This window comes from Coptis chinensis, chromosome 9 (assembly GCF_015680905.1).
Source record: "Coptis chinensis isolate HL-2020 chromosome 9, ASM1568090v1, whole genome shotgun sequence".
Lineage (NCBI taxonomy): Eukaryota > Viridiplantae > Streptophyta > Magnoliopsida > Ranunculales > Ranunculaceae > Coptis > Coptis chinensis.
Window position 1 is genome coordinate 66340876 of NC_141464.1, and position 18349 is coordinate 66359224.

Sequence of the window (18349 nt, forward strand, 5' to 3'; positions counted from 1 at the left end):
TCTATCAAGATCGCATTCCGTTCAGCTAAATAGTCCCTGAACTCCACTCCCGCGCGGCTTGAAGGAGTATGCTAGCTTCGGGGCTTTCTACTCTTGCTAAGGCGATCTTTGTAGGGCTGCCTCAACTTCCATTGGCTATTCTTGAATCTAGAAGAATTGGTCTTCGTATCCCCGAGCTTGTTTCGGGAAGGAAAGCAAACCGAGGGGCGGGGATAGATAGGGTGAGATTTCTAACCAACACGGAGTTGGATCTCTACTAGGACCTAGGCATCTGAGATAGCCCTTATACCTCCTCTCTTTTCGGTGTCTCTTTCTTGCGTATCTTTTTCGCGATCGTTAATCCGTATTATATAAGATGATTTGATATAACACCTTTTCATTTCTTTCTCAATGAAAATGAAACATTGATAAGGCCATAACTGAAATATTGATCGAGCAGGAAAATTTTAGGTAAATTTACTCGCTCAATTGAAAGGGCAAGGCTAGCTCCTCAGCTCAGAACAAAGGCAAGAGCTGCCCACCGAGAGAGTTAGAGGTTTTGTTTACCAAAGCTCGAAGCTGCCCCTCGAGACATCAGTCCCCGCCCGCCCGGACACTCCGACTTACCCTTGTTCATAAGACTAAAACAAGAAAAATAGATTCTACTAATAGCAGCAAGGCTTTAGCTCCTACTCTAAAGGCCAAGAGCTACACGGATATATGACAAAATGGATAGCTTAAGTGCCATGTTCCTACAAGCGGGATGCCCCGCCCGTAGGTCCTGATCTTGCTTTCGTTTCTTTTTAGCGTATAATGATCACGAACATCAGCCATTGAAGGAGGATAAACCAAGCTTGTCTAGATTTGCATGTCATAGGCACGCACAAGAGTGTGCCTAGTCTTACAAGTCCGGGTAGCTCCCGGATGACTTCTTTACGCTTCCTCCCAAACAACCTAATGGGTAAGCTCTAAAACAGCAGATGTCGAGATCCGACCCGGATCGACAACGCCATCCGTTGTCTAGTAATCAAGCCGGTTGCTTATCTCCAACCGTCGACCGACCGAAAACTTAAATCGATAGACCCATCCATCATTTCCTCCCTCCTTTTTCGATAGGATGTTCATGGGTCGGTAATAAAGTAAGTCAACCGCCGAAATCGAATTCTTTACACGAAGTCTTCTTTCTATAGGCGGAGTCGCGAGCAAGTCTAGTGAAAGAGCATAAAGAAGGTGTTCAAATCCTACCTACATGAGGTTTTTCACCGGGAAGGTTGGGAGTTAGGTAGGTGTTTATAGTCGATTTGCAGAGCACATCGAGAGGAGTCGTCTTCAAGGGATGAAAGGTGTCCGGATGTACGCTCCATTATCTAAATATTAGATGAATGGTAAGGTGGCTATCAAGTCGAGACCTTCTTTTTCGAAAGTGTTTTTCTTCGCCCGGGGCTGGACCTCCGATAGCTATGGCTCGCTTGCTCAACTCTTCCTTGAAGCTTTCATCACCTCAACAGGCAATCTATGTTATGAGCGGCTTGTCACCCCGAGGAATTCGTCTTCCACCGGTTCGTTAAGCTCGCACCTAATTATATATTATCCTTTTCACGCTCTATGTCGGCTTGTCTTGTCTCCGCTCGCGAGGTACCGGCGTTTTCTTCTTCAGATCATCCTGTTTTCGTTCCAGCAAGTATTTTATAATACAAAAAAAAAAAAAAAAAATTATTCCCCCACTAATCCAAAATCAGTCATTTTAACACATTTTTTTTTCACATACCATCAACTGTCAATAACTTATTCTTAACCGCATTCACGCAACCCTCGCATTTCATATCCACCATAAACTCCGTCTAAAACAAAATCAATAAATAAAAATTGTGACGACATAAAAATTGTGAACAATTTAAAACTCACCATAAGTTCGGGTAAACTGATTTCCTTCTGCAAATGGAATAAAAAACACGTTAGCAAATATGAAAAAGAAAAAAGGTTATATATGTGGTGCTGACCTGTGTGTCCATGTGGAGAGAAGAGTGTGGAGGAGAGAAAGTTTGAGAGAGGGAGAGAAAAGAGTGAGGTGGGTGTGACGAGGAGAGTGACGTGGAGAGTCTGTAATAAATTTAGAAACGAAAAACCAATATAATTTAGGATTCTATAGCCGAGTTTTGTTATGTGCAAGTCACGAGGAGGTGAAAAAGAGTATATCACACGGTTTGAGTAAGCAGAAAGCTTGTTACCTACATAACTGTATAGCACATTCGAAACCAACTTACCCATCGATCATAACACACCAAGTAACAACATCTCTATGCAGAATTTTATCAAACACCAACCTAGCCTCAAAAACACGCCCACACATAATGTACACCCCATCACAATGCGTACATAAAGAGGTCTGTCAAAAGCATTCTATGGCAAGAAAACATGAAACACAGAACAACATTGTATAGCAGGTGTAGTGATCGATTTAGTGTTGAGATTAACTTGCATTGTTGCATAATGCATGGGAACAAAAAAAATTCCAATACATAGCTTTGGAAATGTGTTAAACTGTCGGTCGAAGAGGCAACACAGATTTTTATTTATTTTCGGTATGTAAAGTTAAAACTCATATAGTAATATTTCTACTGTAATAGTAAAACCCATAGCTTTGGACATGGGTTTTAGAATTTCCCCCTCACTAAAGGCTGATGTTTGCTGGTGATTTTCTAGGATTCTGGTCCCATGGCTCATCCTGTACGACCACATTCTTATATCAAGGTTAGTAACTACTAACACATAATTTCTACGATCTATGTTAGTAGAGGTACTCCAGCTATAGTAAGGAATTGCTTGTAAAATGATATAAAAGAGTTCATAGATATAACTTTCGGCATAATGCCTACAGGCTACATCCACAGATAATCGTTGATAATTTATCCGTTATCCAAATCAACAATAATACGATTGTTAAATTATGAAAAAAAAATCTTTCCTTCCTCATTCGTCTCCATCTCGTAGGGCCCCTTGGTTTTGTAACCACTCCTGATGATAATGTAACTGTTGCAATTACTCCTTCATATTTATAACATTCAATATGTTCATATAGTATCCGACACAGATAGGTGGAAATTTACAACATATCCACATTTCTTTAAATTTTTTTATTTGTTTGGCTTGTCAATGTATGCAGATTTAAGAGTATTTATTCCACAAGTATGTTAAATGAGCATATATGACATGTTATGTGGTACAGCCTGTAATTGTCGCCACATGTATTACGAAACCTGGGATTTTGCAAGTTGGCATACCGCCGGATATGTTTTTACCTTCCATTTATAGCAATCTCATTATTTTTATTTTTATGTATGGGTGTGGTTGTTTTTATTGGTCTTTGGCTACTCTTTAGTTTATTTAGTGCCTTACACATAACATTTTAGGCCAATGTGTTGGGTTGGAAAGTTGGAGCCTTTTAAGGCAAAAGGCAGACGATGATGCAGCGATGAGGAGGGTCGTAGTCGGTTGGAAAACTAACATTGGGCCATTAATTGGGCTTACAGCCGTGGTCCACAAGAAAAGCCCACGTAACTCTTTATTAGTGTTCCTTTTTCTTGTCATCAGCAGACTAGGGTTTTATTCTCTCTCAAATCTACTTTTCAAACTTTCGATTCAATGGTAAGTTCGTTTCGTTATAGATCTCAATTTATTTCTAGATTTGGCTTTCTCATTTTTTACTATTGTTTCTTTTGTAAATGCGGGGAAGGGAGGGGATAATTTGGATGCACAAATTGAATCTTTATTGAATGTAGAGAAACAAAGTAGACTTCTTTGAGAATGTTTACGCTACTAAGAATTTGTCATTGATATCATTCAACTCATTAGAGACGCGTGCTTGGAAAACTCTTAATGAACATATCCTCATATTGTCCAAACGAAGAGGCCAAATTTTAAACAGGTACATTTTTTTTTTCGATTGATTTAATATAATATAAATCTCTCAAATCTAGTTCCATGTTATTTGGTGTTAAAAACATTCTTCTTGCTATGGTCCGACCAAGCTATGCAATATATAGATGACGCGCGATATTGAAGCTCGTGTAGAATTAATCAAAGCGCTAAATAGTGTATCTCTTTGGGAAGGTAAGCGTGAATTAATAAATTACAAAGCTATTTTCTCTTTTAACAAGTAATTTCTCTTGGAAGGTTACTAATGAGTTGTGTTGGGCATTTTTGTTTCTCCTCGTGTAGATTTATGTTGAACTGGAGGCGTGCGATTGATAAAAACGGGCGAAGATCAAGGAATCTCGTGGCCTTATTTTGAAGGCCGACTTGACTTGATGCAGAGGAAATTCTTTGTAAGTGATTTCACGAGCAATAGGACCTTCTGATGCTTTTCTATTGGGTGTTAGTGAAAATCAGCATTTTCGTATGTTGCTTAGTTGTTGTTCTCTTTCGTGATTTTACTATTGATCTGAAGTGATTGTGTGCTGTCGATTCTGATGTATTGAAATGTGTTGGGTGATGTTGTGCAACTCCATGATTGGCTATGACTCCTCATATGGGTCTATTATGGACCATACAGTGACTGTGAGTCTTACTCTTTATCCCTCCTATATATACATATAGTTCCATTGTCTATTTTCTTACTAAAAAAGTTATACAAGGCCTAAAAGGTTTCTTATTTTCTGACTACAGGTATATGAGAATGTTCGTTTTTCTTCTCGCAGCTCTTGTTCATCTTCATGTTGCACTATGACTTCATTTGGCAATTTAAGGATTGTGGATTATTGTTGTCATCTTTGATAGAGGATTTGAAGTTGTCGGGATGTACAAAACTTTGCTTGGGAGTATAGAATTGTATTTTACTTGATTTCATTATTTTACTTGATTTCATAAAATTGTATTTTTTATTTGGTTGCTGTATAGATGAGGTAGTTTCTTTTACCTCTTTCACTATCTTTTGAGATTTAGTCATCAAACCATAATACAAATGCTCCTGTTTTGATTAATTTCTTTTTAGATCCCTATTTGCAAAAGCATTGGTAATTTTCTTTGTTTCTATATGAAACCGGGAGGTTCAAATTTAGGGCAAGAAAAAATAAAAATAATTTTTTTACAATATCAACACATTAGTAACGGTTGTAAACCGTTTGCAAAGCAAAAAAAATAATATTAAAGCATCATCAATAATCGTTACAAATCAAACTATGCAACGCTTTTTAACCGTTAGTAATTGTCACTCTGCAACGGTTAATAGCCGTTGGAAAATTTGGTTTGCAACGCTTTTTAACCGTTAGTAATTGTCATTCTGCAACGGTTAATAACCGTTGGAAAACTTGGTTTGCAACGGCAAATAACCGTTGCAAATATTTCCAACACTTTACCGGCGCCTATTTGTAACGCTTTTAAAAGCGTTGCGAAAATTATTCGCAACGGTTTTTTACCGTTGCAAATAGCCTGTTATGGTGTAGTGACGGCTCCCCGGTAGAACCGAATACATAAATTTTTCCATCCAAAATAGCCGTTAAAGCCAAAGACTTGCCACCGTACATTGCAGTGCCCACACTCATACTAGCAGTCTTGCCAAAAGAAGCAGTGTCAATGACTTGGACAGTCGATGGCGGAATATGATGATATTTGCAACCGGTGAGAATCCGCATCAAGACCTCCAATAATATAAACTTTAGAGTCTATTGAAGCACATCTAATTCCATAATTAAAAAATGAAGCTCCCATAATAAACAAGGGACATATTTAATTTTACTTTTACTACTACCGGTATCAAAAGTCGGATTTAACTCGTACAAGCGGTAATTATCTTTCATAAACACAACAAAGCACACGGTCATCTCCTCCTCCGCTACGTTGCCAGTTGGGCAGTTAACTACGCGAGGACGACGTTTCTTGGTTTTACTATTTATTTTCAATTTTCTCTACTTCATAAACTTTGATCCTATTCTCAACATCCCAAGTTTTGCTCCTAATCTAAACATCTCGTCTCCTTTTGTAACTAAAATGTTTCTTCTTGATTTAAAAATTCAATTCTTTTGGGAAAAATAAATAAATAGTTCAGAAAGCCCGTGTTCCAGTTGTATCAAGGTTTAGGCCCGGCCCAAAATGATAATATGGCATGTCAATTACACGACTACCTTGTCTCTCGATGTTCTGGCCTAAATCTTTTTGTGAAGATGACAACAGTAGATTCGGAATGAACGTTTGACAGTGTTGGCATGGTAAATATCGAAAGTATAAAGGACGAAATACCGGAGGTAAAATTATTTAACTCAGGCATGCATGTTTTGTGAACAGTGCGACTTCAGTCAACTTGGTCAACTAACTGAAGTGGTACTATTTTCTAATTTTTTTGAAATTTGGTACTATTTCCTAATATCGGTCTAAAAAGTAGTACTAAAGTCTAAAAAATCCTGAGAGTATTGTGGACATTATGAAAATCTGAACAGATTGAAACAATTTGACTTCGATAAACTCGGTTAACTAACAAGAAGTGATACTATTTTCTAATTTTTTTGAAATTTGATACTATTTTTAGAGCTGTTCTTAATATGGGTCGTATGGGCCTTTGGAAAAACTGGTACCACCCTTTGGAAGTGGCTTTCTAAGCACCATACCTACACAGTAAATTTAGCCTTTTATAATATGGGTCTAAAAAATGGTACCAAAGTCTTTCTAGACCCTACACAGAGAAGTATCACCATCATTAGAAATGTTGTTGTGACTTTTCTTCCTAACCATCCACATAAAGATATGGCTCATGCAAGTTATATCTATAACCCCCAACAAACCATTATAACTTGAACACCTCTGCAAACCAGAAATCTTAATGGGTCTCTTTGGTTTGTTATTCTTAGCCTTTTCTTCTACACTGGTACTACACTTCAATCTAAGCACTGCCCAAACCCATGTTACTGAGTTCTGTTTAGGAGGAAATTACACAACAAACAGCACATTTCAAGCTGATCTCAGCATCCTACTTTCATCTATGTCTAATAATAGCACTCTTACAAATAATACAAAATATTTTAACAACACCGTGAGAAGTAATTCAGATGGAGTTTATGGGCTTTTCCAATGCAGAGGTGATTATACCTCTGAAGACTGCAAGAAGTGTGCGAAAACTGCAACTGAAGAGGTCACAATTCGGTGCCCGTTCAAAAAAGAATCAGTTCTTTTTTACGAAGAGTGTTTGTTGCACTACTCAGACAAGCCTGTTATATCTATTGTGCAGCTTGATCCGACTGTTTATTTGGTTAATACAAGAAATATTAGCGACACGAATCAGTTCACTCCGAGACTAAACGAGTTGATGGAAGGCATAGTGGCACGAGCTGTTTCTAATTCATCCAGTTTGTTTGCAGTTGGTGAAAATTATTTCACAAGCTCTAATAATATATTTGGATTAGCCCAGTGCACTCAAGATATAAGTAGGACTGATTGTGGTAGATGTCTAAATAGATCTATTTCTCAGCTTTCATCATGTTGTAATCAGAGAGAAGGTGGACGAGTTCTTAAACCAAGTTGTATCGTAAGGTTCGAGATTTACAACTTCTTTGGACCGGAAGCGATCATTCCTGCTTTACCTCCAGCTCCTCCTCCTCCTTCCACTCCAAACACGAATACAACCAACGGTAAGCGATCAAACTTAAATTAAGCGAATTTTCATGCAACGGAATTTAATTTGGTCACTTGATTTTCTGAGATAGGGCCCTGCTGCAAGCCTGCAATGCAGCTAGCTTTATTGATACAATGTTTGATAGAAGATTTATCATTTAGTCATAGAGAATGGATTGCTCAGTCTTACGGGTAAACTTGCTTATCATGTGAAGTGATCACTCATGATGCTTAAGTTGTTGCACTTGTCACCAAAAAGCAAACAAAGTTGTTTACGGAGTGCACTCTATATATGTAAGATAAGAGAAACATATTTGCTCTTTGATCTAAAGTCTAATTCCTTCTGGTTGAAGTTGATGTTTATCTTATCTGTACTGAAAAGTTTAGAGTAGTTTTACCAATAGGTGCAGTGTCCTGCTTTGTGTATGTAAAGAGAACTGCACTTGAGTTTGTGAGTTAGTAAAATGCTACGTCTTACCAAGTTGTGTAGGCGTTCTGTTAGTCCAGTAAATAATTTGATTAGAAGAAAACACATAACGGAACTGGGATATGCAAGTATAGTATATAAAATATGATCAGGCAACTAGAAGAATCTTTTTGTACAGTTGACGCCAATTTTTGTATGTGTTCATCAACCTATCTGTTTTATCTTTTCCAGGACAGAGGAAGAAATCATCGAAAAAAATCGTCATTATAGTAGTTCCTACAGTAATTGTGGTGGTACTGCTGCTTCTATCCATGATCACCATTTGCTTTTGTTTGCGCAAAAAGAAGGGAATCGATACAGTCAAGAGTAAGTATAGATTTGATTCTTCTTTTATCTCAATTAGTTTCTTGGAGAAATCAATGATCAAGAAACTCGTCAGCAGGATTACTTTCTTTATTTATATGTTTATCGTTGTTTCCTCATTGAAGTGTCTTTTTCTCGAATTATAAGATGAAGAGATGTACGATATATTATTTTGATTATGATTGTTATTGATGTTTACTTTGGCAGATGTGGATGAGATAAGTAGTGTTGAATCCCTGCAATTCAACTTTGATACAGTAAGAGTTGCCACAGAGGACTTCTGTGATTCTAATAAGCTTGGGGAAGGTGGCTTTGGTCTTGTTTACAAGGTTATACAATATTTCCATACTCAAGAATCAACTTGACAGGACTGTTTAAATGTATGCTAAACTATTTAATTTACCCCCCGACCCACCCCACCCCACCCCCTCTATCGACAGGGTAAGCTTTCCGATGGGAAGGACATAGCTGTAAAGAGGTTATCTAGAAACTCAGGTCAAGGAATAGAAGAATTTAAGAACGAGGTTTTGTTACTAGCCAAACTTCAACACCGGAATCTTGTAAGGCTTTTTGGTTTCTGCTTGGAAGGGGATGAAAAGCTACTCATCTATTTAATTTGTACCAAATGCAAGCCTCGATCAGTTTCTATTTGGTTTGCTTCAATATCTCTCTAGCTACTTTTGGTCTCTTTTACATGTGCATATGCACACATACACAAGCATCCACACCTTTTCATTACCATGGATTAACCAAGAACATTCATTAATTTTGGAATAAGCCAAATAAAAAATCGAATATATATATGTATGAACAAATGTTTATTATGTGACTATTCCTTGTAGTATCATGGGATGCAAGAGCAAGTTTTAAAGTTATTTGCTATATAATTTGTATCTTCACTTGTAGATCCAATCAAGCGCTCATATTTGGATTGGGAAAGACGCTATAAAATCATTGGAGGGATTGCTCGAGGCCTTCTATATCTTCATGAGGATTCCCGTGACAGAATTATTCATCGAGATCTGAAAGCTAGCAATATTTTGTTAGATGCCCAAATGAATCCAAAAATTTCTGATTTTGGCATGGCCAGGCTTTTCGTGGTGGATCAGACTCAAGGCAATACAAGTAGAATTGTTGGAACATAGTAAGTATATGAACCACATTGTTATTTTATTTGTAGAGGCATATTACATTTGGAAATCAGAATTACAGTACACCTTCGATTGACTGCTCTAAAATAGGATGCATTCTTGGTTCCCATCTAAAAGATAACTAATTGTTGATGTAGTGGGTATATGGCTCCAGAGTATGCAATGCATGGACAATTCTCAGTGAAATCAGATGTCTTCAGTTTTGGTGTCTTGGTTTTGGAGATTTTGAGTGGGCAGAAGAACAATTCTTTCTATGATTCAGAACGCGCCGAAGACCTTTTATGCTATGTGAGTATGTCTACCGTCCACGGATGTTATTTATCCATTGTTCTTACATCTTTATAAGCTCCAGTACGTCCTCCCTCTAAGAAGAACAAATATAGTTAAGAATACGAATACTTAAATACATTTTTGAACAGTCCAAGATAAAACAATTCTTTACTTCTACTGAAAAAAACCTATGTTGATTTGCTGCAGGCATGGAGACAGTGGGAGGAAGGGACTCCTTTAGGGTTAATAGAACCGACACTGCAAGAATGCTATTCAAGAAATGAAGTAATGCGATGCATACACATTGGCTTGTTATGTGTTCAAGAAGATGTAGTGCGCAGACCTACGATGGCATCGGTTGTCCTAATGCTAAACAGCTACTCAGTCACCCTTCCATTACCTACTACACCTGCCTTTTTTACAAGTGGTAGGGGAAAGGAACTTGGCTGGCCAACAGAGGAGCATGGAACAAACACAACTAATGCAAGCCAACCAATTCTGCCAGACCGATCTATTAGTAGTTCCATACCTGAGTCCATTAATGAAGCATCGATTAGCAAGTTATACCCTCGTTAATACTCCAGCACGGATGAAGAGTACGTCCTATGAATTAGAATATGTTGCCTATTTGTTAAGGTTTCCTTTCAAGACATGTTAATGGAATTAATCGTAATTGTACATATTAGTAATTCCATCTCATAATTTGATCTCAATCTCTATATATCTACATATTAGTAATTCCATCTCATAATTAATTGAAATTCCTATCATCCACACACTTGCACAAAAACAAACACCAAGAAGAATAAGAAATAGATATAGACTGTTTAATTCAATATATCACACTAAAAAAATTTAAAAGTGAAGGATATATTCCTCTTTGGAGATATTTTACATTGTTTATAGGCAAATATCTTGAATATATCTAAAATATCAAAAAATATCGTGGATATTGTAAATATTTCTTAATATATCAAGATATATTATTTATATTTATTTGAAATATAATGGTAAATATTAAATAAAATTGTTATCTAAACAAAATATCTCTAAATATCGCAATATATTTTAAAATATCAAAAATATTGCCAATATTTGCAGTTGTATATATCTCTAAACTTATCACGATATTTATGATCATTTGCTGAAATCTCAATATTTATCGCGATATATCGATATTTTGTGTGCCTAAGTATACCATTTTTCTTTTCCTGTTGGTAGATGGGTGAATCATGTCTGTAGGTTTTTATAACTAGCTTGGGTGGAGTGAAAACTATCTAGGTTTTGTCTTCACAAAAGAAACTCCATGCATCAACTGAATATAGTAATGAACTACTTGTTGAGTGATTGTTCTCAGATTCTTGTGCACCAGTTCTAGTCTCTATTATAAAAGCAAGCGCTGAAGGAGATTCGAGGGTAAGGGAGTAGCTGTTGAGCATCAAAACAACTGACGACATGGCGGGTCTATCTTCTAAGTTCTCTTGAACACACAACAATCCAATGCGATGCATCTCGTTACTTCGTTTGGCGAAAAACTATACGTCAAAGTTGGATCGATCAACTGTACAGTACCTTCTCTCCAAAGTTTCCAAGCCTGCAATGGTTACGCAAGTATTATATAAATGTCAGAGAGCTTCTACTTTACAAGTAGATATATAGTAGAGGTGAAAATTTTGTCACTGATTGGTAAAAAAAATTTGCAAAGATAAGTGAAGAATCATACTTACATAACTTAGAAGGTCTCTTGAAGGACCAGATAGGATAGATGTAAATCGTTTCTTCTGACCACTAACAATTTCCAAAAGCAAAACACCAAAACTAAAAACATCATATCTGACTGAGAATAATTCATGCAAAGCATACTCTGGAGCCATGTATCCACTGCATTTCATCATAGATATTGATCAATTTCTAACACTGAGGTTCCAATGAAAACATAAGACATTCTTGAAGTTCAGCTATATGCTTGTTTGAGGTCCCGGCCAATAACACTTCCAATGACCCGGCGATTCTACTTGTATTGCCTTGAGTTTGATCTACTCCAAAAAGCTTTGCCATCCCGAAATCTGAAAATTTTCCTCATCTAATAAAATATTATTTCCAGCTTTGAGGTCCCGATGGATGATCCTGAGTCAAGAATCCTCATGAAGATAAAGTAGTCCCTGAGCAATCCCTCCTATGATCTTGTAGCGCCTTTCCCAATCTAAATCTTCCTTCTATCTGAAACTGTTCAAGGAGTAGAGAAATAATTAGCTAAACATATTACATCATCTTTATAGAAGGCCTCCTCTAGTACAGGTATATCCTAGGAGACACAAATAAAGCATAGTAGTGGATCAATGAGACAAACCAAATATATTTTCGTCGAGGCTTCTGTTTGGAACGTATTCATAAATAAGTAGCTTTTCTTCTCCAGCAAAACAGAATCCCAAAAGCCTAACAGGATTCCTATGTTGAAGCTTATGCAGCAAAACAACTTCATTTTTAAATTCTAGTGAGCCTCTGTTAGAATATTTGTTACTATATTTAGTATTAGGAAGTATCTTATATATTTAGAAGTATCTTGTGTATTTAGTAAGAGTATTATCTTCTCCTAGATATGTGGATCTAGGAGATCTCTGTATTCATGTATATATACTACTAGAAACATCAATAAACATAATCAGAAATATTCAGTAAAACATCTTTGACATGGTATCAAGAGCAAACTCCGATTTCCTTTCCATTACCCCATTACTATAGGAATTGGAGCTTTTTTTGGTGTTTTGATTTTTTTTTTTTTTGTATCATATAATACAATCTGTTACACTAGATCAGATTGTATTTATTACCCTATTTGTTCTTGTCTATTGATCTAGTTCATTGTTTATGTTCTATATCATAATGACAGACTTACCTACCAATACTGATTCCATTTTCAATAACGATTCCGCTGTCATGTCTTCTAACTCGAAGAGTCACGTAATCACTGTTGCCGAATTTGTTGCCCAGTCAGGTATCTAACTCTGCTCTTATTGCTTTTATTGGAAATAGTGATTGGATAATTGACACGGGTATTACTGATCATATGACTTGCGATCGCTATAAATTTAACCATTTCTCCTCTAGTTGTTCCAAATCAGTCATTACTAATGCTAATGGTGTGTCATCTCCAGTTGTTGGTATTGGCATTGTTCCTCTGTCCCCTTCTTTATCTATCCATGATGTTTTATTTGTTCCATCAATAAATTGTAACCTTCTCTCTGTTAGCCAATTAACCAAATCTCATAATTGTGTTGCCTTGTTCTTTCCTACTCACTGTATTTTTTAGAACACCCTACCAAGGAGAGGATTGGCAGTGGTAAACAAAGTGGAGGGTTGTACTATCTAGAGGATGGTTTTCAACAGTCCAGTCAAGGAGTCCACGCTCATGTTATGAGTGACGCTAAGGTGAATAAAAATAAATGCGAGATTTGGCTTTGGCATAGACGACTAGGACATCCCTCATTTGGTTATTTTAAGAGATTATTTCCATCTTTATTTAATGGTTGTAGTCTTTCTGATTTTGCTTGTGAAACCTGTGTAATGGCGAAAAGCCATCGTACTATTTTCTCTTCAAGTGATAATAGAGCTGATGCTCCTTTTTCTTTAGTTCATTCAGATGTTTGGGGTCCTGCCCCACGTCCTACATATAACGGGATGAAATGGTTTATTACTTTTGTAGATGACTGCACTCGAATGACCTGGGTATATTTTTTAAAACATAAAAGTGATGCTGTACCGTTTTTCCTTTTTTCCATCAGATGGTGCTCACACAGTTTGGCATCTCTATAAAGGTTGTTTGCTCTGATAATGGGGGGGGGGGGGTGAGTATTTCAAAAAGGAATTGACTGGCTTTATGCATTCAGCTGGTATTCTACATCAAACCTCTTGCTCTTATTCCCCTCAGCAAAATGGGGTTGTAGAACGAAAAAACAGACATCTTTTGGAGATCACCCGGTCTTTATTAATTGGTGGTCATGTCCCATCTCACTTATGGGGCGAGGCTTTGACCTCTGCTGTTTACTTAATGAATCGTACACCTTCTAGTGTTGTCCAATTTTGGAGACCCTTAGATGTGCTTTCTGATCACTGTATGCTTCCGCCCATTGTTCATTTAGCACCCTATATCTTCGGGTGTGTGGTGTATGTTCACTTACATACACAACAACGCACCAAACTTGATCCACGTGCGTTGAAGTGTCTTTATTGGGTATGACTCAACTCAGAAGGGTTATAAGTGTTATCATCCATCGTCTAAATTTTTTTTTGTCTCAATGGATGTCATTTTCCATGAACACGACCTTTTTTATACAAAGATCACTGATTCTTCACTTCAGGGGGAGAATAGAAATGAAATGCAGAATCATGATGATATAATGGTCTTTGATTTATTGGGACCACAATCACCTAGTGATAAAAACTCAATAGAGGAAGTCGATACAACCTCCACTGAGTGCTCAAATGAAGAATGTGAAGATCAAATCCATGATAGTACATTACCTCCTACAACGGATCTACTAATCCATCTTCTTCTCGAGCAATCTTCTCCGAAGACCCATTAGAGGGTATTATTGTTGATTTTAATATTATTGTTAACCTGATTTTAATATTCATGATGTTAACCTACCTAGTGATTATAATATTCATGATGTTAATGAGTTTAATATCATCTTCCACCTCGATCTAACCGTGGCCAACCACCAATTAAATATGAACCTGATCCTAAAGCTAAAGTGAAATATCCCATAAGCAATCATGTGTCATCCCACAAGTTGTCCAAGTCATATGCATCTTATGTACTCCAGTTCTAGATGGACCAAAGCTATGGCAGAAGAAATGGTAGCATTGAAAAAGAATGCCACTTGGGAACTTGTAATCTTACCAAAGGGAAAGAAGACAGTGGGGTGCAGATGGGTATTTACAGTCAAGCTCAAAGCAGATGGGGCTATTAAGAGATACAAAGCTCGGCTGGTTGCGAAAGGGTATACACAATCTTATGGTGTAGATTATCAAGAAACTTTTGCACCGGTTGCTAAACTCAATACTGTGAGAGTACTTTTGTCATTAGCAGCTAACAAAGATTGGCCTCTTCTTCAGTTTGATGTAAAAAAATGCTTTCCTGCATGGAGATCTAACTAAAGAAGTATATATGGATCCTCCCCCAGGTATACCAGAATACTCAGATACAACAATAGTCTGTAAACTAAAGAAGACATTGTATGGGTTAAAACAGTCTCCAAGAGCTTGGTTCAGCAGGTTCACCAAGTCTATGAAGAAGTTCGGCTACAAACAAAACAACTCGGATCACACTTTGTTTTTAAAACACAAAAGAGGTAAAATTACTATTTTGATTATCTATGTTGATGATATGGTAGTGACTGGTGATGATCATGAGGAGATTTCTAGTTTACAACAGTATCTGACTTCTGAGTTTGAAATGAAACAGCTCGGAGACCTTAAATATTTCCTTGGGATTGAGGTAGCCCGATCAAAAAATGGAATTTTCTTATCCCAGCGGAAATATATTCTTGATTTATTATCTGAGACTGGAATGCTCGGATGTAAGCCAGTTGATACTCCCATTGAAGCAGAACCACAAGTTTGTTTACGTGTTTGAATGCAACTCCTACCGATAAGGGTAGATATCAGAAGCTTGTAGGGAAAATGATCTATTTATCGCATATCAGGCCAGATATTGCGTATGCAGTTAGTGTCGTGAGTCAATTCATGCATGACCCACGTAAACCTCATATGGATGATGTAGAGTGAATATTGAGATATTTGAAATCTGCTTTGGGTAAAGGCTTATTGTTCTCGAAACATGATCACCTAAAAGTAGAAGACTACACTGATGCAGATTGGGCAGGTTCAGCCGACAATAGAAGGTCTACCTCAGGATACTTCACTTTTGTAGGTGGAAACCTTGTGACTTGGAGGAGTAAAAAATAGCCAGTAGTATCGAGATCAAGTGTTGAAGCTGAATATAGAGGTATGGCATATGGGGTATGTGAGTTACTGTGGTTGAGAAACTTGTTGACGGACTTGGGTGTTAAACCAAAAGTGGAAATGAACATGTATTGTGACAATACGTCAGCTATAGAGATAACTCATAATCCTATTCAACATGATCGGACAAAGCATGTGGAGATTGATAGACATTTTTTCAAAGAGAAACTTGAAGCTGGAATTATTACTTTTCCATTTGTAAAGTCTGAAGACCAACTAGCAGATGTCCTTACTAAAGCAGTGGCTAGCAAGGTGTTTAATGATTCTCTTGTCAAGTTGGGTATGTGCAATATCTACTCACCAACTTGAGGGGGTGCTGAAATAAGGTAGGGCGCGGGGCGCGCTTACTCTTTTCAAGTTGGGCATGTGCATATCCACGCACCAACTTGAGGGGGGGGGGGTGTTAGAATATTTGTTACTATATTTAGTATTAGGAAGTATCTTGTGTATTTAGTAAGAGTATTATCTTCTCCTAGAAATGTGGATCTAGGAGATCTCTATATTCATGTATATATACTACTAGAAACATCAATAAACATAATCAGAAATATTCAGTAAAACATCTTTGACACCTCTTCAATACTATTTCTTGCCTATCAAGAAGCTCACCCTGTAAACAAGCGAGATATACTAAGAGAACTATAGTTGCCACATAAACCTTCAAAAAGGTTCTCAAATCTCAAATTTGATAAAAATGCAACAGACCTAAGGCTATATGATTGAATTTACCTTGTATAATGTGCCAAATCCGCCTCCTCCAAGTGTATTAGCATCAGAAAAATCATTTGTAGCAGTCCTGATCAATATTCAAATCAAATTGCAAGGAGTCTTCGCCTATGATAACATTCTTGCCTACATAATTGAAAGATAATTATTGTATTGATGTTATCAGGAAAAAGTCCTAATTGGAAAGTACAGATGGTATCGTATATATAAAATCTCTTTTACCCTGTCATCAGTCTTATATCAAGCCTATGGCCGGTGTTGTTCTAAATCAGTTCATAAACATAACTATAAGACCGCCATTTCGCATTGCCGAAATCATGACTTGTTTTGTCTTCAATGTCGTATATATATTTTGTTATAAAAACAATACGTAAAGCATCTCTAGGTGGTAGTATCACCTATCAAAATCTTCAAATTTGAAGAAAAAATTTGGAATTTTTCGGAATTCCAACTCTAGGTGGTAGTATATTCGGTTGTATTACCTGTCCGTTCGCATTCTTGTTTGCAAATTTGGCAATTTAGATGCGGATGCGGAACGACATTGGTAATGTCACGCGCCATTGCAAATGTCGCAGATTTTTTTTTTACTTTGACCAGCACCACGCGCCAGTGGTACTGGCGCGCGCCACTACTAGTGTCGTGCGAGTTATTTTTTTTTTTACTTTTTCAATTTGGTGCGACAGTGGGAATATCGCGTGAGTTTTTTTTTTCAACTTGGGGGCGACAGTAGTAATGTCGATAGTAGTAATGTCGCGCGACAATAGTACTGGCGCGGGTGGTAGAGACTACAATCTCATTTGCGGTCGATATTTGCGACCAGTTAGAGTTGGTCAAAATCATGACCTGTTTTTGTCTTCAATGTCATATATATATATTTTGTTATAAAAACAATACTTAGTTTTTAATATGTATGAAACTAAGAGCATCTCTAGGTGGTGGTAGTATACTCTTCAAATTTGAAGAAGAAATTTGGAGAAACTGGTCGCAATTTTTAACCAACTCTAACTAGTCGCAAATATCGATTGCAAATGAGATTGTAGACCCTACCACGCGCGCCAGTACTATTGTCACGCGACATTACCACTATCGCCCCCAAGTTGAAAAAAAATCCTCACGCGATATTTTCACTATCGCACCAAATTGAAAAAGTAAAAAAAAATAATTCGCGACATTAGTAGTGGCGCTAAGTAGTATCGGGGTGATCGGCGCGTGGTGTCGGTCAAAAAAAAAAAAAAATCGGCGACATTTGCAATGGCGCGCGACATTATCAATGTCGCTCCACATTCATATCCAAATTGTCAAATTTACGAACAAGAATGCGAGCGGACAGGTGATGCAATCGAATATACTACCACCTAGAGTTGGAATTCTGAGAAATTCCAGATTTTTTCTTCAAATTTGAAGATTTTGACAGGTGATACTACCACCTAGAGATGCTCTAAAGGTGTTAATGGGTATCCGTTTAACCGAAACCGCATAAAAAATTATAGTTACGGTTCCTAATTTTAGGAACTATTTAAAAATAGGTACTAAAAAATTGGACCATATAGAACTGGAACTGAATGGTTTTTTAAACAAAAGAACCAGACCATAATCGGAATCGAATGTTATCATACTTTTAACATAAAAATATCTAAATAAAGTATATAAAAACTTAAAACGTTCATTTATATATTACTAAATTATATTTATTAGTGTAATATGTAGTTTTCATAGTATTTAATGTTATAAATAATATAAAAATATAGTTTACATCCTTAAATATATAATTTTACTTAACTTTATTATTGAATGACATAATTATTTA

At 36.9% G+C, this 18349-nt stretch overlaps 1 protein-coding gene and 1 long non-coding RNA gene across 2 annotated transcripts; one reads left to right on the forward strand and one right to left on the reverse strand.

Moving 5' to 3' along the window:
* Nucleotides 1-1675: 1675 nt before the first annotated feature.
* Nucleotides 1676-2078, reverse strand: LOC147477460 (uncharacterized). Its single transcript, XR_015207420.1, has 3 exons — nucleotides 1980-2078; nucleotides 1885-1911; nucleotides 1676-1820 (listed from the first exon to the last, which is right to left on the reverse strand). It is a non-coding gene; the product is annotated as an uncharacterized LOC147477460 (long non-coding RNA).
* Nucleotides 2079-6685: 4607 nt separating this feature from the next.
* Nucleotides 6686-10502, forward strand: LOC147477461 (cysteine-rich receptor-like protein kinase 10). Its single transcript, XM_086582350.1, has 7 exons — nucleotides 6686-7595; nucleotides 8237-8371; nucleotides 8576-8697; nucleotides 8809-9020; nucleotides 9275-9512; nucleotides 9657-9807; nucleotides 9997-10502. Coding segments are annotated over exons 1-5 (1275 nt in total). The 5' UTR covers nucleotides 6686-6790; the 3' UTR covers nucleotides 9276-9512; nucleotides 9657-9807; nucleotides 9997-10502.
* The last annotated feature ends 7847 nt before the right edge of the window (nucleotides 10503-18349 follow it).

Coding starts and splice junctions, on each gene's coding strand:
- LOC147477461 (XM_086582350.1), top strand. CDS start 6,791: ATGGGTCTCTTTGGTTTGTTATTCTTAGCCTTTTCTTCTACACTGGTA. Junction 8,372..8,575: donor GGGAATCGATACAGTCAAGA/GTAAGTATAGAT, acceptor TTACTTTGGCAG/ATGTGGATGAGATAAGTAGT. Junction 8,698..8,808: donor GCTTTGGTCTTGTTTACAAG/GTTATACAATAT, acceptor CTCTATCGACAG/GGTAAGCTTTCCGATGGGAA.